Below are 17,599 nucleotides of genomic sequence, written 5' to 3'. Positions count from 1 at the left end.
ATAAATTGTTGTTCATTTGAAATTTGGTATTCTTGTAACTGTGTTCTGATACTTGATAAAAAAAACTTCAACAGAATATCTTTTTTTTCAGCAATATGCATTATGAATGATTGGATTTTATTTATGGTGCCTAAGTTTGGACTCTGATAGAAGAAGACAGCTTCTTAATTACCAAGGCAAGGAAAGATTCTCAGGGAAATGTAGGAATGTAGATTGAGGTTAAAATCAGATCAGCCATGATCTTACTGAATGGCTGAGCAAGCACGAAGGGCCGAATGGCCTATTCCTGTTCCTTGTTCCTTGTTTTAATGTTTGGAACTGAAAACATATAGATTAGATCTGCTCCTTGAAATCATTCCTGATATCCAATTCCCTCTGCATGGTGAACATTTAAGGTTCACTTTTTACTAGAATCCCCAACTAGAAAATTTGACTGTTGGGATTTGAATGTTAATTTGAATCCTAATTGATGCCAGATGCCTCCTATTCCAATGTAATCCAGGCATCTGACTTGTCTCTGCATTGCTCAGTCGAAGGTGAGGTTCTCTGCTGATACGATTTAGCCAGTGGAGTGGACGAGACATTTGTTGGCATCCTTTATATGTTGACTCTGTCTTTTACTGAGTCTTTATGTCTGGGCTCAAACTCAAAGCTCAGTTTAATGTCAGGATAAGGATTGTCACAAGTTATTCACTAAAAAAAATGGACTCAACAGATTTGATTAAAGTACATTTAAATAAAAACGAGTTGTGTTGAATAAATCAACTCCAAAAGGATAAAGAGCCTGATGTGGATAGATCGAAAGAACTTAGGGAGAATGTAGCAGGTACTCACATTTAATCATAGAATCCCTACAGTGTGGAAGCCAGCCATTTGGCCCCCATCAAGTCCACACTGACCCTCTGAACAGCAGCCTACCCAGACCCGTTCCACTACCCTAACACCCCACAATTCCCACAGCTAATCCCCCTAGCTTACACATCCCTAGACACTATGGGCAATTTAGCTTGGCCAATCCACCTAACCTGTGCATATTTAGACTGTGGAAGGAAACCAGAGCATCTGGAGGAAACCTGCACAGACAGGATGTGTAAACTCCAAGCAGACTATTGCTGAGACTAGAATTGAGCCCAAGTCTCTGGTGCCGTGAGGCAGCAGTGCTAACCAGTGAACCTACTATGTTGCCATGATTCAACAGAAAAATATACAGCACCAGAGGACAGACCGGGAGCTAAGGTCATTCTGATTTGAAAAGGAAACAGAACATGTCTTGAATTATCAACCAGTCAGTTTAGCATTGGTTGTTCGAAAAATAATGGAATCCTCAATATAGGAGAGAATAGAGGAACATTTAGAAATTAGAAATTTAATAATGAATTGTTAGCATGAATGTTAAAAGGGAAAAATTTGCTTGACCAACCTTATTGAATTCCTTTGAAGAGGGAACAGAGGAAGTGGACACTGATAATACAGTCGATTAAACTGGGCGTGGCAGCACGGCGGCACAGTGGTTAGCACTGCTGCCTCACAGTGCCAGAGACCCGGTTTCAATTCCCACCTCAGGCGACTGACTGTGGAGTTTGCACGTTCTCCCCGTGTCTGCGTGGGTTTCCTCCGGGTGCTCCGGTTTCCTCCCACAGTCCAAAAGACGTGTAGGTTAGGTGAATTGGCCATGCTAAATTGCCCATAGTGTTAGGTAAGGGGTAAATGTAGGGGTCTGGGTGGGTTGCGCTTCGGCGGGTCGGTGTGGACTTGTTGGGCCGAAGGGCCTGTTTCCACACTGTAAAGTAATCTAATCTAATCTAAACTCTCCAGGATTTTCCAAAGAGCTTCGATAAAATAACCCATTACAGACTAATGAATGTCAAGTCAGGAGCTTTGTGGCAAAATGAATTGCTGGCTGGTTTCAAGACAGGAAGCAGAGAGTGGGAATAAATAGTTGTCATTTAGATGCAGAGGTGTGGAGTGGTGTTGGATCTGGAGGGGATAGGTTTTTAATTAAGAGGCTGAATAGCCTATTCCTGCTCTGACTTTGTATGTTCTTCTCAGTGCTAGGACCATGCTGTGCACAAGTTACATTAAAGCTTTGTATTAAAGATTTAGTCGTGAGAATCAAGAACAGTTTCTGCATTTGTAGATCACATCAATTGGAAGACAACCAATGATGAGGACTGTATCAAAGTACAGGAGGACATGAATAGGCTTGTAAAATGGCGATATAATTGGCGAATGAAGTTCAACACAGAAAAATATGAGGTAGTACATTTTTGTGAGAAGAATATTTGGAAGACTAGAATACCATTTTGAAGAAGAGTCCAGGTGGGGTCAAGGAACAGAAAGATCTTGGAGTAAAGATACACCAATCATTAAAAGTTGCTCCTTAGGTTAGCAATGTTGTAAGAAGCAAATCAAACGGTTGGCTTTCTTTCTGGAGAGATAGAATAGAAAAGGGAAGTTGCATTAAATCTATACTGAACTTTAGTTAATCTAAATGTATAGCATCAAGTGCAGTTCTAGTTACTGTATATTAAAAAGAATATAGAGGCACTGGACAGGGTTCAGAGATGGTTTATAAACATGATACCAGGAACATGGGATTTACTCCTGAATTCATAAGAATGAGAGGTGAACTATTGGTGTCATTAACATGATGAAGGTTTTGTTTATCAAGTAAAGACAGGGAATGATTCCTCTTGTGGAGAGGAGCATAAGGAGCTGTCAGTGTAAGATGTCACCAAGAAACCAAAGAGAATTCCAGAGAAACCTCATTACCCAGTTGGAGTTGGGAACAAAGTAGAACTCGCTTCCACAGGGAATGGTTGAAGTATTGACAAGTGGATGAAGGAGGAATGAACTGAGGGTTAAAGCAGTAATTGGAACAAAGGCCAGTTGAGTCTCATTGACTATGAGATCCTTGATTGGGGTTGTAACCTGGGTCAGTCAGGGAGCCCTGGCTGACAGATAAAAACAGGGGATTCAGAGAGTCTCCTCATTCTAGACACTGGCTTTGAGCTGGCTGGTCAGAGCCTATATACTGTGCAGGTGCAAATAAAAGGTGACTTGGTGACGGGATACCAGACTCTGTGCAATTATTTCAGTTAGACAGTAGATTTAGTTGATGAAAGATGGGAGGAGACTTGAATGTCGCATAACAATCTAGTAGCTTGTGTAACTCAGCCACAATAACTAATTCAGAAAAAATATAGCAGATGCAATTTAATGTGGAGAAGTATGGAGTTATCCATCAGAGTTTGAGAAAAAGAAACTATGATGTCATTTTAGAGGTTAAAACTTTGGAGGACCAGAGAACTATAGTTGTGGGTGAGGTGCCGGAAGACTGGAGGTTGGCTAACGTGGTGCCACTGTTTAAGAAAGGTGGTAAGGACAAGCCAGGGAACTATAGACCAGTGAGCCTGATGTCGGTGGTGGGCAAGTTGTTGGAGGGAATCCTGAGGGACAGGATGTACATGCATTTGGAAAGGCAAGGACTGATTGGGGATAGTAAACATGGCTTTGTGCATTGGAAATCATATCTCACAAGCCTAGTGGAGTTTTTTGAAGAAGTAACAAAGAGGATTGATGAGGGCAGAGTGGTAAATTGAAATGGACGTCAGTAAGATGTTTGACAAGATTCCGCATAGGAGACTGGTTAGAAAGGTTAGATCTCATAGAATACAGGGAGAATTAGCCATTTGGTGGTGGAGGGTTGTTTTTCAGACTGGGGCCCTGTGAGCAGTCTGGTGCCACAAGGATCGGTGCTGGGTCCATTACTTTTCGTCATTTATATAAGTGATTTAGATGTGAGCATAAGAGGTATAATTAGTAAGTTTGCAGGTGACACTAAAATTGGAGGTGTAGTGGACAGTGAAGAAGGTTACCTCAGATTACAACGGGATCTTGATCAGATGGGCCAATGAGAAATGGCAGATGGAGTTTAATTTAGATACATATGAGGTGCTGCATTTTGGGAAAGCAAATCTTAGCAGGACTTATACACTTAATGGTAAGGTCTGAGGGAGTGTTGCTGAACAAAGAGACCTTGAAGTGCAAGTTCATAGCTCCTTGAAAGTGGAGTCGCAGGTAGATAGGATATTGTAGAAGGTGTTTGGTATGCATTGCCTTATTGGGCAGACTATCGAGTTCAGGAGTTGGGAGGTCATGTTGTGGCTGTACAGGACATTGGTTAGGCTACTGTTGGAATATTGCATGCAATTCTGGTCTCCTTATCGGAAAGATGTTGTGAAACTTGAAAGGATTCAGAAAAGATTTACAAGAATGTTGCTAGGGTTGGAGGATTTGCACTATAGGGAGAGGTTGTGTATACTAGGGCTGTTTTCCCTGGAGCTTCGGACGCTGAGGGGTAACCTCATAGAAGTTTATAAAATCATGAGGGACACAGATAGGATAAATAGATACGGTATTTTCTCTGGGTCGGGGAGTCCAGAACTACAAGGCATAGGTTTAGGTTGAGAGGGGAAAGATATAAAAGAGACCTAAGGGGCAACCTTTTCACACAGAGGGTGGTATATGTATGAAATGAGCTGTTAGAGGAAGTGGTCGAGGCTGGTACAATTGCAACATTAAAAAGGCAAGTGGATGTCTATGTGAAAGGAAGGGTTTGGAGGAATATGGGCCGGATGCTGGCAGGTGGGATTAGACTAGGTTGGGATATCTGATCGGCATGGACAAGTTGGACCAAAGGGTCTATTTCCGTGTTGTACATCTCTATTACTCTATAACATGGTAATAAACTGAATGGGCAGAATGGCTTATTTCTCCATTTTCTGTCCAGTGTAATTCTACAGCACCTTTCACAATCTCAGCACATCCCAGAGCAGTTTCACAGTCAGTGAAATGCTTTTCAACTGCAGTCATTTTTGGAAAGTAGGGAGTAGGTGACATTCCTCATCAGGCACCCGGCATTGATTTTAAGCAGAAAGATTGCCTCTATGTTTTGAATTTTCTTCATTCCCTGTTGGAACTGATCTTTCCTGGGACACTGGTTATATTCAATGTCAGTAGAAGAATCATATTATTTAATCCATTGCCACGGAAGGCTGTGGCAGCCAGGCCATTGAGCTAGATAGGTTCTTAAGTATCAAGGAAATCAAGGGTTATGAGGAGAAAGTGGGAGAGTTGGGCTGAGGAACATATCAGCCATGATTGAATGGCAGACCAGACTGGATGGGCTGAATGGCTCATGTCTTATGGTGTTATTTGCTTCACCTTTAACTAAAAGCTGTTTGTGGAAGAAACGTTTTGAAAGTGGAGTCTTAGGTAGATAGGATAGTGAAGAAGGTGTTTGGTATGCTTTCCTTTATTGGTCAGAGTACTGAGTACAGGAGTTGGGAGGTCATGTTGCGGCTGTACAGGACATTGGTTAGGCCACTGTTGGAATATTGTGTGCAATTCTGGTCTCCTTCCTATCTGAAAGATGTTGTGAAACTTGAAAGGGTTCAGAAAAGATTTACAAGGATGTTGCCAGTGTTGGAGGATCTGAGCTATAGGGAGAAGCTGAACAGGCTGGGGCTGTTTTCCCTGGAGCATCGGAGGCTGAGGGGTGACCTTATAGAAGTTTACAAAATTATGAGGGGCATGGATAGAATAAATAGACAAAGTGTATTCTCTGGGGTCGGGGAGTCCAGAACTAGAGGGCATAGGTTTAGGGTGAGAGGGGAAACATATAAAAGACACCTAAGGGGCAACGTTTTCACACAGAGGGTGGAACGTGTATGGAACGAGCTGTCAGAGGAAGTGGTGGAGGCTGGTACAATTACAACATTTAAGAGGCATTTGGATGGGTATATGAATAGGAAGGGTTTGGAGGGATATGGGTCAGGTGCTGGCAGGTGGGACTACATTGGGTTAGGATATCTGGTCAGCATGGACAGGTTGGGGACTGAGGGGTCTGTTTCTATGCTGTACAACTCTATAACTCTAAGAATGCTGGAAGAAAATTCAATACTAACCTTCAAAAAGGGATTTGATAAATATAGGAAAGGACTGGTCTTCAGTTGAGTGAAGCCTAAAGTACAGAAGTGTCGTTCTAATGATACACCATTTTCACATCTCCAAGACAGAACCAGGTTCAACTGTGGAAGATATGTGAGAAATCCTGGAAGTTTCAATGACAACCTACATTTTTATAATCTTGCAAAACTTCTTAAAACAGGGTGAGATCAGACAAAATCTGACTCGGGGCCAGATGAAGGTAGAAAAAAGAGGTTCTAAGGAGTGTCTTATTTGAAGACAGAGAAATGTAGAGGTGGAGAAGTTTTAAGAGGGATTTTAAGATGTTGGGATGTGCAGGGTTGAAGGCACAGCTGGCAGGAGATGAGTGATGGATCAGAGGCAAGATTTGAAGCAGAACAGAGGAAGAGGATATAGGGATAAGGATGGGCAAAGAAATTTGAAGGAATTTGAACACAAATTTAAAATCAAGCTGTTGCTACACCTGGAACCAGTACAGATTACTAAGGAAAGGGAAATCTGGACTGTCTCCCTGGAAGGCTATTGATATTGGCCTACTGAAACACTCAAGGCAGAGATAGATAGATTTTGGTTGAATGAGGGATGTGTTGATTTATGATCAGAAGTGATTGGGTGGTGAATCCAGACCAAAAGCCTAATGAAGCTCAACAAGCATGAAGCTGATGGGGGAACGGGACTCATGCTGACTTTGAATAGCAGATTGTTGAAGAGAAGCGTGAGTGTGAGGAACTAACATACCTGTGCTTCAACATCAGTGAGCTTGCGGGTTTGTTCAGCTGTCTGGCTCAGGAGGTGTGTGCCAATTTCCAACATGGTCACTGTGTGATTCTGCACAGCACTCTGCTGCATCTGAGACATCTCAGACCTGATGTTATCCTGGATGTAGCCTTCAAGCTGTGAGAGAATGAAAAAAGGAGAATTGGAATCATTATTTAAAGAGCTTGCAGTAATTATGGTGTGCTGTGATTCAGTAGATAGCACTGTTGTCTGTGAGCTAGCTGGCTGTTGGTTCAAGCACCACTCTAATGATTTATCAACATGGTAAGACCATAAGGTAAAGGAACAGCAATAGGCCATTCAGCCCATCGTGTCATTTGATCATCAACCCCAATCTTTTGCCTTCTCTTCATAACCTTTCCACTTATGAATCAGGAACCCACCTATCTCTGTCCTAAAGGCACTTGGCCACCACAGCCCTCTGCAGCAATGAGTTCCACAGACTCACTACCCTTTCGATGAAGAAAGTCCTGCTCAACTTAGCTCCAAACAGGGTGTCCCTTCACTCTGAGTCTGTGCCCCCGGTCCTAGACTCTCCTGCCAGTGGAAGTATCTTCTCCATGTCCACTCTATCCAGGCCTCTCAGTATTCTCTATGTTTCAAGCAGAGCTTCCCACATCCTTCTAAACTCCACCCAGTACAGACCCAGAGTCCTCAATCGTTGCTTATGCCCTTCATCCCCAGGACTGTTCTTATATAATTCCTCTAGACCCCGTCCAAGGCTAGTACATCCTTCCTTAGATACGGGGCCCAAAAGTGACCAGGGTATTACAAATGTGGTCCGACCAGAGCCTTACACAGCCTCAGCAGTACATCTCTACACGTTATATTCTAGCCTCTGGTAATGAATGCTAATGTTGCATTTGCCTTTCAAATTGAACCTAAATGCTAACCTTAAGAGAATTTTGCATTATGACTCCGAATCCCTTTGTGCTTCAGATTTCCCAAGCCTTTTCCCATTTATAGTCTAAGCATCTATTCTTCCAAGTAAAATGTATAAATTCCCAAATTCCCACACTGTATTCTGCCACTTTATTGCCCACTCTCCCAGCCTGGCCAAGTCCTTATGCAGCCTCCCCATTACCTGTCCCTCCACTTATCTTTCTGGCATCTGCAAACATAGCAACAATGAGTTTGGTTCCTTCGTCTACGTGGTTAATGTATTATGCGAATAGCTGTGGTCCCAACACTGAACCCCATGGAACTCCACTCGTCTAACTTGTTTGTTCCTTCTTCAAAGAATTCTAACAGATTCTAACCTGAGCTCCCCCTAACGAAGCCAAGCTAACTAATCTAGACATAGAGTTTTTGATGGGACTGAGGGCGCACTGTACTGCCTTTTGGATAAGAAATTAAAACAAGACCCTACTTGCTCCTCAGGTTGATAATCTGTGATCATAACACAACATAAATAGCTCAAGGTGCTTCACAGTACATAACATCATCAAATTTGGACAATGAGCCCATAAGCAGCTACAGGAACAGGAGATCCAAAATGAGGTCAATGAGATAGGTTTTACAGAGTTTACTAAAGAAGGTGGGAGAGAGATTGTAAGGCCGAGAGGTTTAGAGAGGGAATTCCAGAATGGGATAGATCCTATTGTGACAAGAGGAAGAGCAGGGATTGTGGGAGCTTGCTTTGTGTAAACTGGCAGCCATTTCCCTTACATTACAACAGTGATTTCATTAAGTGTGACCAAGAAAAGGTGTTATATAAATACACGTCTTGTTTTCTATATTTTGTGATCTAAAATGTAATTGTCATTTGTGAAATCTTTTTGTGCATAATATGTTTTCTATGTTTCTAATAGCTCAACATTTTGAAACTGCTTTAAGATGTCCTAAAATAAAGGACAGTATAAATCTAGGAGTTAATTTTTAAGGCCTTTTAATTGATCTGAAGATTATCTCTTAAAGCAGCCCTTGTATGTTTTAGCCTTGGAGTGTGTGTTTAAACATTTAGGTAGCTCACAAGAGAACTCAAGGGTAACTTGTGTTTTTGTGAAGTGATATTGACTGAGTGTTAAGAGACACAGCAAAGCAGAGACAGGAAATCATAGGATTAAGCCACATGGGGAAAGCAGCCAGGGTTCAACAGAATAGGAACTTAGAGTTAAATAGTTTAATTATTTAATGTATTGACAGCACAAAGCACAATTAGAATTCGGAATTTAAATCTAAATGTTGACAAAACTGAAGTCCTAGAGTTCCCTCAAGCCAATATTTAACAGAAACTTGATTCAAATAAATAATTTGAGAGCAGCGTTGTTGCCAAGAAAATTAATTAACGTCTCTTTCAAAATAATGAAAAAAAAGCCATATTCAGTATATATGCCAAGTTTATAAATGTATGTGATTTTCTGCAGGCTGATGTAATTAATTGGAAGAATGTTTCAGTGCAAAACATAAATATTTTCCAATGTCCAGTTTCTTTTTGATTGGAAGAGCGTAACTTTTATTTGGATAAAAGCGAATGAAAGAATGAATCCCCTTCAGAAACTCAATGAAACCACTCACAGTCACTGATCTCAGGCTACCGAGGTTTCGCTATTATGAAGCAAGGCGTTCAGGTGGGTCAGTCACTGTAGCAAACAATGTCAATGCAATCTCTGGTATTCTAACATACACCGAGAAAAGAATCATACTTAGGCCCGACTAGCTTGAGTTCCCATTTCCGAAGGATGTTGGTCAGGTTTAATGAAATGGAGGAGTTGGTGTTGGACTGGGGTGGACAAAGAAAAAAAATCACACATCACCAGATTATAGTCTAACAGGTTTATTTGGAAGCACTAGCTTTTGGACCTCTGCTCCTTCATCAGGTAGCTGAAAGCTACTGTTTCCAAATAAATCTGTTGGACTATAACCTGGTGATGTGTTTTTTAGGTTGATTAATTCACTCCACAAACTTGTACTTGAAAACATTTGAACAGAGAGGATGGCGGAATCAGAGGTGGGGAGTTGTGTAATTTGACATGCCCAGTTTGCCAGTTCACCCTAGCTCCATTTTGAGCCATTCCTTGGAGGTTGGTTTGAGAATGGAATAGCGATCTGTGTTCACATGCCAGCCAACAGTTCAAGGCCAAGAACCCAACCAGAATTTTTGATTAAATCTGTAGAATCCTCACAACACAGGAACACAGTGCTGGCTTCCGAGGGGTAGATAGGAGTCAAGGGGGTTAAATGGAGGGGAGTAGCTGACATTCCATGATAGTTTGAGGGCTTCCCTATTTACCAGGCTCCAGCCGCAGCCAGACGCCAACCTTCCCTCTACAATTATGGCTCAGCAGATTCAGCCAATTTTTATTTCAGATTTTCTAAAGTTTCCAAGAGTGCACCTGAAAAGGTGCCTTCCCTCTCCCTCCCTTACCCAGGGTGGCAGGCTGCAGCACCTTCCTATTGGCCCTCTAGCTTCGACATCTCACCTGCCATGCCCCACAAATTGATTGTGAATACAGTGTCTCACCATTTTAAGTCCCATGGTAAGACATAGAACATAGAGCGTTACAGCACAGTACAGGCCATTCAGCCCTCGAAGTTGCGCCGATTTATGAAAATAATCTGATGCCCATCTAAGCAACATCATTCCATTATTATCCACATGTATGCCCAATGCCCATTTAAATACCCTTAATGTCGATGAGTCTACTACTGTTGCAGGCAGGCCATTCCACGCCCCTACTACACTCTGAGTAAAGAAACTACCCCTAATATCGGTCCTAAATCTATCACCCCTCAATTTAAAGCCATGTCCCTTTGTGTTAACCTTCACCATCTGAGGAAAAAGGCTCTCACTGTTCACCCTATCTAATCCTCTGATACGTCTTGATTAAGTCACATCTCAACTTTCTTCTCTCCAGCGAAAACCGCCTCAGTTCCTTCAGCCTTTCCTCGTATGACCTTTCCTCCATACCAGGCAACATCTGAGTAAATTTCCTCTGAACCCTTTCCAAAGCTTCCACATCCTTCCTATAATGCGGTGACCAGAACTGTACTCAATACTCCAGGTGTGGCCTTACCAGTGTCTTGTACAGCTGAAGCATGACCTCCTGGTTCCGAAACTCAACCCCCCTACCAATAAACGCCAACACACCATATCTCTTATCAATGAGGGTGGCAACTTTCAGGGATTTATGCACCTTGACACCAAGATCTCTCTGTTCATCTACACAGCCAAGAATTTTACCATTAGCCCAGTACTGTGCATTCCTGTTACTTCTTCTGAAGTGAACTACCTCACACTTTTCTGCATTAAACTCCATTTGCCTCTTCTCAGCTCAGCTCTGCAGCTTATCTATGTCCCTCTGTAACCCACAACATTCTTCGGCACTATCCACAACTCTATCTACCTTAGATGTCTACCTTAGTTGGTAAATATGCAAATTTACTAACCCATCCTTCTAAGCCCACCTCCAGGTTAGCAGTGCCCTCAAAACAGATCCTTGCAGTACACCACTGCTAACCAGCTCCGGGATGAACATTTCCCATCAACCACCATCCTCTGTCTTCAGCTAGCCAATTTCTGATCTAAATCACTGTATTTTGTGCAATACCCTACCGTGTGGAACCTTATCAAATGCCATACTGAAGTCCATATATACCACCTTCATCCACCCTGTTTTGTCACCTTCTCAAAGAACTCTGTAAGATTAGTGAGGCAGGACCTACCCTCTCAAAACCATGTTGACTATCCCTAATCAAATTATTCCTTTCCAGATGATTATAAATCCTACCTTTTATAACCTTTTCCAAGACCTTACCCACAACCGAAGTAAGGCTGACTGGCCTATAATTACCAGGATTGTCCCGGCTCCCCTTCTTAAACAAGGGAACAACATTTGCTATCCTCCAGTCCCCTGCACCACTCCTGTCGACAATGATGACATGAAGATTAAAGCTAAAGGCTCTGCCATCTGGCTTCCCGGAGAATCTGAGGATAAATCCCATCCAGCCTAGGGGTCTTATCTATTTACAGATCTTCCAAAATTGCTAAAACCTCCTCTTTGTCAAGTGCAATCCCAACTAATCTTGTAGCCTGTATCTCCATACTCTCACTAACATTGCCCTTTTCCGATGTGAATACTGATGAAAAGTATTCATTAAGCACTTCCCCTATATCCTCAGATTCCACACACAACTTCCCACTACTGTCTTTAATTGGCCCTAATCTTACTCCAGACATTCTTTTATTCCTGCTATACCTATGGAAGGCCTCAGGGTTTTCCTTGACACTATCCACCAATAACTTCGCATGACCCCTCCTGACTCTTCTTAGCTGTCTCTTTAGATCTTTTCTGGCTAACTTATAACTCTCAAGCCCCCTAACTGCGCCTTCATGCCTCATCCTTGAATAAGCCTTCTTCTTTCTCTTGACAAGAGCTTCAACTTCTTTAGTAAACTATGGCTCCCTCTCTCGACAAGTGCCTCCCTGCCTGATAGGTATATACTTATCAAGGACCCATAGTAGTTGTTCCTTAAATAACCTCCACATTTCAAGTGTGTCCATCCCCTGCAGTTTCCTTCACCATCCTATGCATCCTAACTCAAGTCTAATTGCATCATAATTGCCTTTCCTCCAGGTATACCTCTTTCCCTGTGATTTATGCCTGTCCATACCCACTGCTATTGTACACATAGCTGAATTATGGTCACTATCGCCAAAGTGCTCACCTACCTCCAAATCTAACACCTGGTTGGGATCAGTACCAAATCCAATATGGAATCACCCCTTGTTGGCCTGTTTACATACTGTGTCAGAAAACCCTCCTGCATACACTGAACAAAAACTGCCCCATCTAACCTACTTAAACTATAGTTTTGCCAGTCAAAATTGGGAATGTTAAATTCCCCTTAACAACTACCCTGTCACTCTTGCTCCTATCGCGAATCATCTTTGCAATCCTTTCTTCTACATCTCTGGAACAATTCGGAGGCCTACAGAAAACTCCCAACAGGGTTATCTCTCCTTTCCTGTTTCTAACCTCAGCCCAAGTTATCTCAGTGGATGAGTCCTCAAACGTTATCTCAGCTGCTGTAATATTGTCCTTGATTAACAATGCTACACCCACCCCTTTTACCACCTTCACCATTTTTATTGAAACATCTAAATCCCAGAATCTGCAACAACCATTCCTGTCCCTGCTCTAACCATGTCTTTGAAATGGTCACAGCATCAAAATCCCAGGTATCAACCAATGCTGCAGGTTCACCCACCTTATTCCGGATGTTCCTGGCATTGAAGTACACACATTTCAAACCAACATCCTGATTGCCGGTGCCCTCTCGCAACCTTGAAAACCTACCCCTGACCTCATTACCCTCAACCCCCTGTACATGGAACTACAATTCAGGTTGTCATCCCCCTGCAGCAGTAGTTTTAAACCTCTCCAAAGGGCATTAGCAAAATTACCCCCTAGGATAGCGGTACCCCCCTGGTTCAGGTGAAGACCACCCTGTTTGTAGAGGTCCCACCTTCCTCAGAAAGAGCCCCAATTATCCAAAAATTCAAAACTGTCTCACCTGCATCATCCCTGCAGCCATGTGTTCAGCTCCACCCTCTCCCTGTTCCTCGCTTCACTAGCACATGGCACGGGCAACAAACCAGAGATAACAACTCTGTATGTTCTACCTCTTAAGCTTCCATCCTAGCTTTCTGGATTTCTGCCTTAGATCCCCGCCTTCCTACCTACCTATGTCTTTAGTACCTATGTGGACCATGACTTAGGGCTGCTCCCCCTCCCCCTCAAGGATCTCGAAAATATAATCAGAGACATCATAAACCGTGGCACCTGTGAAGCAACACACCAATCGTGAGTCTTTCTCATTTCCACCAAACCTCCTATCTGTCTCCCTAACTATGGAGTCCCCAAAGACTATAGCTCTGCTCCTCTTCCCCCTTCCCCTCTGAGCTACAGGGACAGACTCTGCACCAGAGACCTGGGCCACATTGCTTACCCCTGGTAATTCCCCCCTCCCCAACAGTATCTAAAACAGTATACTTGTTGTTGAGGAGAACCACCACAGGACATCCCTGCACTGCCTGCCAGTTCCCTTTCCTACCTTGACGGTAACCCATCTACCTTCTTCATGTACCTGAGGTGTGACTACCTCCCTCTAACTCCTCTCAATAACCCCCTCTGCCTCCCGAATGATCTGACGTTCATCCAGCTCCAGCTCCAGTTCCCTCACGCAGTTCTCAAGGAGCCGGTGTTGGGTGCACTTCCCACAGAGGAAATCGGCAGGGACACGAGAGGTGATCCTTACCTCCCACATTCTGCAGGAGGAACATTCAACTGCCATAATCTCCATTCCCACTAATCTAAATTCCCAAATAGACCACTGAAAAAATGAAATATGAAAGAAAACAATTATCACCTTATCAACCGACGCATAAAACTACTTTTTCGGTTAGCGGAAGAGGATGGGTGGGAGATACTACCCGAGTAGTGTTTCAGGTAAAGCTACCAACCAAATATGTAACGTCATGGTCTCTCTGACTGCCTCCAGGAACTGAACAGCGCCTGACCGTGTTGGCATTGGAAGGTGGGTTCACAAGATAACCCTAATAACCCATTACATGGAAGTCAGACAGTCAGGATGGGAGACTGCTCAGCTTGGCCATCCTGCAGCCCACTGCAATTTGTTGGTCCATAATAGTGGACCCATCCAATGGCAGCCTCTGGCCCAAGCCTTAAGACCAACGCAAGGAGGAAAGACCAATAGAATATGTGATTGACGTTGCGTGGATTAATAACAGCCTGTGCTCAATAATCAAGTGTTATTTCTCACTGAGGTAATGCATTGGAAGTCAAACCTCACTATTCCCAGAGTTACCACAAACGTGGGAGAAAGTGAGGACTGAAGATGCTGGAGATCAGAGTCGAGATTGGGATGCTAGAAAAGCACAGCAGGTCAGGCAGCATCTGGGGAGCAGGGGAATTGATGTTTTGGGCAAGAGTCCTTCATCAGGAACCACCACAAAAGTAGAAACTTTTGAAAAATATGTAAAATTTCACAAGTTAGCTGCCTTGTTCTGCCAGGTTTCAGGCTGGGTTTCTGTTCTTGGTATATGACGGTATTACAAATAATTAGATTCCAGTGACAGATATGTAATCGTGAATCATTAATATATAACTCCAAGAATTAATTTTTAAAAATTGTTTCAAAAAACAGTTTTGGAGTCACTTGTCGGCCAGACCAGGTAAGGATGGCAGTTTCCTTCTCCTAAGGACATGAGTGAACCAGTTAGATTTTTGATAATGGATTCATGGCCATCGTGAGGCTTTTAATTCCAGATTTTTATTGAATTCAAATTCCACCATCTATCCCAAAGCATTACCTGGGCCTCTGAATTAAAAACCCAATGATAATGCTTCTCCAGAGTTTAAAACGCTAAACACTTTTAAACTCCCCCTTACACCAACACAGAGGCAGACACAGAGAGGGGAAAATAGACTCAAGGATGGAAAAAAGACTGGGAAAGCATTTCAGTGGTCTTCATTCACAATCTGTGTGGAGTTGGTTGTGACTGGTCAGAAAGTTGCTTCCCAAATGCATCTAGTGATCTGCAAAAGGCATGCAGTGGCTGGATCATTTACTAAATACAGAACTTATCAATTCAAAATCTCAGATTACTGCAATTGATAAAGGAAAGCTAACTCACCTTCTACTCCTGATCACAATGGAATAGGCTTTGGCGAGGAGGGAAGGTGCTCTAACCCATCAAGGTTAAAATATTCGCTAACTTACTGTGAATAACATAATGAAGAAGTGACTCCTCCTGTATGGATGGTATTTGTTCCCCTAAGCATGACACACTACTCCATTAGGGTGTCACTGAGGTTAGGTAGTAATATTGCACTAGTGAGGGGCACCAGGACAGGAGGGGGATATTTAATCATTTACCCTTCTCCTCTGCTAAATTACAACAAGGTGCTGGTCTGCACATGTTTACCCAGCAAAGCTCCATATTCCCTGTGAACCTATAGCTTTGCTGCTATCTTATCAGTTAGCTTTAATATCATTCCCTCAACCATGAGCACACAGTGACTACTGCCTGCACAGTCTACCAGATGCTTTGCAGTAACTGAATAAGGCTCCTCAGGCAGCACCTTCCAAAACCTACCATCGAGAAGGACAAGGACAGCAGATACATGGGAACATCACTCCCTGCATGTTCCCCTCCAAGCCACCCATCATCCTGACTTGGAAATATATCACCATTCCTTCACTGTCACTGGGACAAAATCCTGGAACACCCTTCTGAATGGCCCTGTGAGTGTGTCTGTACCCCAAGGACTGCAGTGGTTCATGAGAGAGTTCACCATCACGTGGAGATGAAAGAATGGATGAAAGTTGTGCTGTGATGCAGTGCCTCTCTATTTGTTCAGAAATCTCTTTCTAGCCCATCCATACCTGTTACATTGTCAGCTGATTGCAGGATCTGCCGATGAATATTCAACCTCAGTGCATAATCATACCTGTCTCCCATATCTGCCGCCTGAACTTTAGCTGTGATTGAGTGTGAGATGTCCCCCAGTACAAAAACTAAAGTGGCACTCACTTCTGGTTCTATACGGAGCCCGTGTCCCTGCTTTATTTATTCCTTCATGAAATGTAGGTAACACTGGCTGGACCAGAACTTATTGTTCATTTATTATTATTCTTGAGAAGGTGAAACTGAGCTGCATCCTTCTGAACTAGTTATAATCACAATGCCCTCATGGAGGGAGTTTTGGGATTTTGTCCCAGCGACAGTGAAGGAACGGTGATATATTTCTAAGTCGGGATGATGAGTGGCTCGGAGGAGAACTTGCAAGAGGTTATGTTCCTGTGTATCTGTTGCCCTTGTCCTTCTCAGTGGAAGTGGTCATGGGTTTCAAAAGTGATGACTAGGGATCTTTGGGTGAATTTCTGCATCTTGTAGATAGTGCACACTGCTGCTACTGACTGTCCATGATAGTGGGAGTGGATGTTTGTGGATGTGGTGCCAATCAAGCGGCTGCTTTGTCCTGGCTAGTGTCGAGCTTTTTGAGTGTTGTTGGAGCTGCACCCATCCAGGCAAGTGAGGATTATTCCATCACATTCCTGACTTGCGCCTTGTAGATGGTAGACAGGCTTTGGGGAGTCAGGAGGTGAGTTACTCACTGCAGTATTCCTAAACTCTGACTTGCTCTCATAGCCGTTGCATTTATATGGCCAGTCCAGTTGAGTTTCTGGTCAATAGTAACCCCCAGGATATTGATAGTGGGGGTATTCAATGATGGTAACACTATTAAATTCTGCCCAGTTTTTCTGTTCATTCTGTCATTTCAATGAATGATTTCCATCTCCAGGAATCACTGCAATGTGAAGACCTCAGAGCTCCACACAGCAGCAAATGAAATGGCAGAACATTGCTCATCACAACCTTTATTACCAAGTTAAAGAATAAACTACTGCTGGTAACCAGCTCCCTTCTGTTGGATAGCATTGAGTTTTTTTTTAGAGGTATTTTTATTGAAGAGCCCAAAAGCAGGGATATTGGATCCAAGCTTATCTCTGTACCCAAGATCTCTGTCAAGGCATTCACTACTCTATCCCAATACTTGTGGATCTTATGGCATGTCCATAGACAATGCTTCAGTGTACCAACTTCTGTTTTACATTTAGGACACATTGGGGATGCTCCTGCCTTGAATTTTCTGAATCGTTCAGGTGTCATATGAGTCCTATGGAGTATCTTTAATTGGATAGCCTGAGTTCTATTACAAATAGAGATCTTTCTGGCATTTTCCCAGATGTCCTCCCACATTTCTAAGGAGACTTCTAACCCTAATTCTTGATTCAAAGTTTT

General features: G+C 43.0%; 1 protein-coding gene across 1 annotated transcript in view; it reads right to left on the bottom strand.

The window, feature by feature from the left end:
* Positions 1-17,599, bottom strand: part of angpt4 (angiopoietin 4) — a 141,713-nt gene that overhangs the window by 70,469 nt on the left and 53,645 nt on the right. The window contains exon 2 of the mRNA XM_060836547.1: positions 6,730-6,885. Within this exon, the coding sequence (XP_060692530.1) occupies positions 6,730-6,885 (156 nt within the window). The remainder of the gene's footprint in view (positions 1-6,729; positions 6,886-17,599) is intronic.

This window comes from Hemiscyllium ocellatum, chromosome 15 (genome assembly GCF_020745735.1).
Source record: "Hemiscyllium ocellatum isolate sHemOce1 chromosome 15, sHemOce1.pat.X.cur, whole genome shotgun sequence".
In the NCBI taxonomy this organism is placed as follows: domain Eukaryota; kingdom Metazoa; phylum Chordata; class Chondrichthyes; order Orectolobiformes; family Hemiscylliidae; genus Hemiscyllium; species Hemiscyllium ocellatum.
The sequence above is the reverse complement of the archived record's forward strand: the minus strand, read 5'-3'. Positions and strand labels throughout refer to the sequence as shown.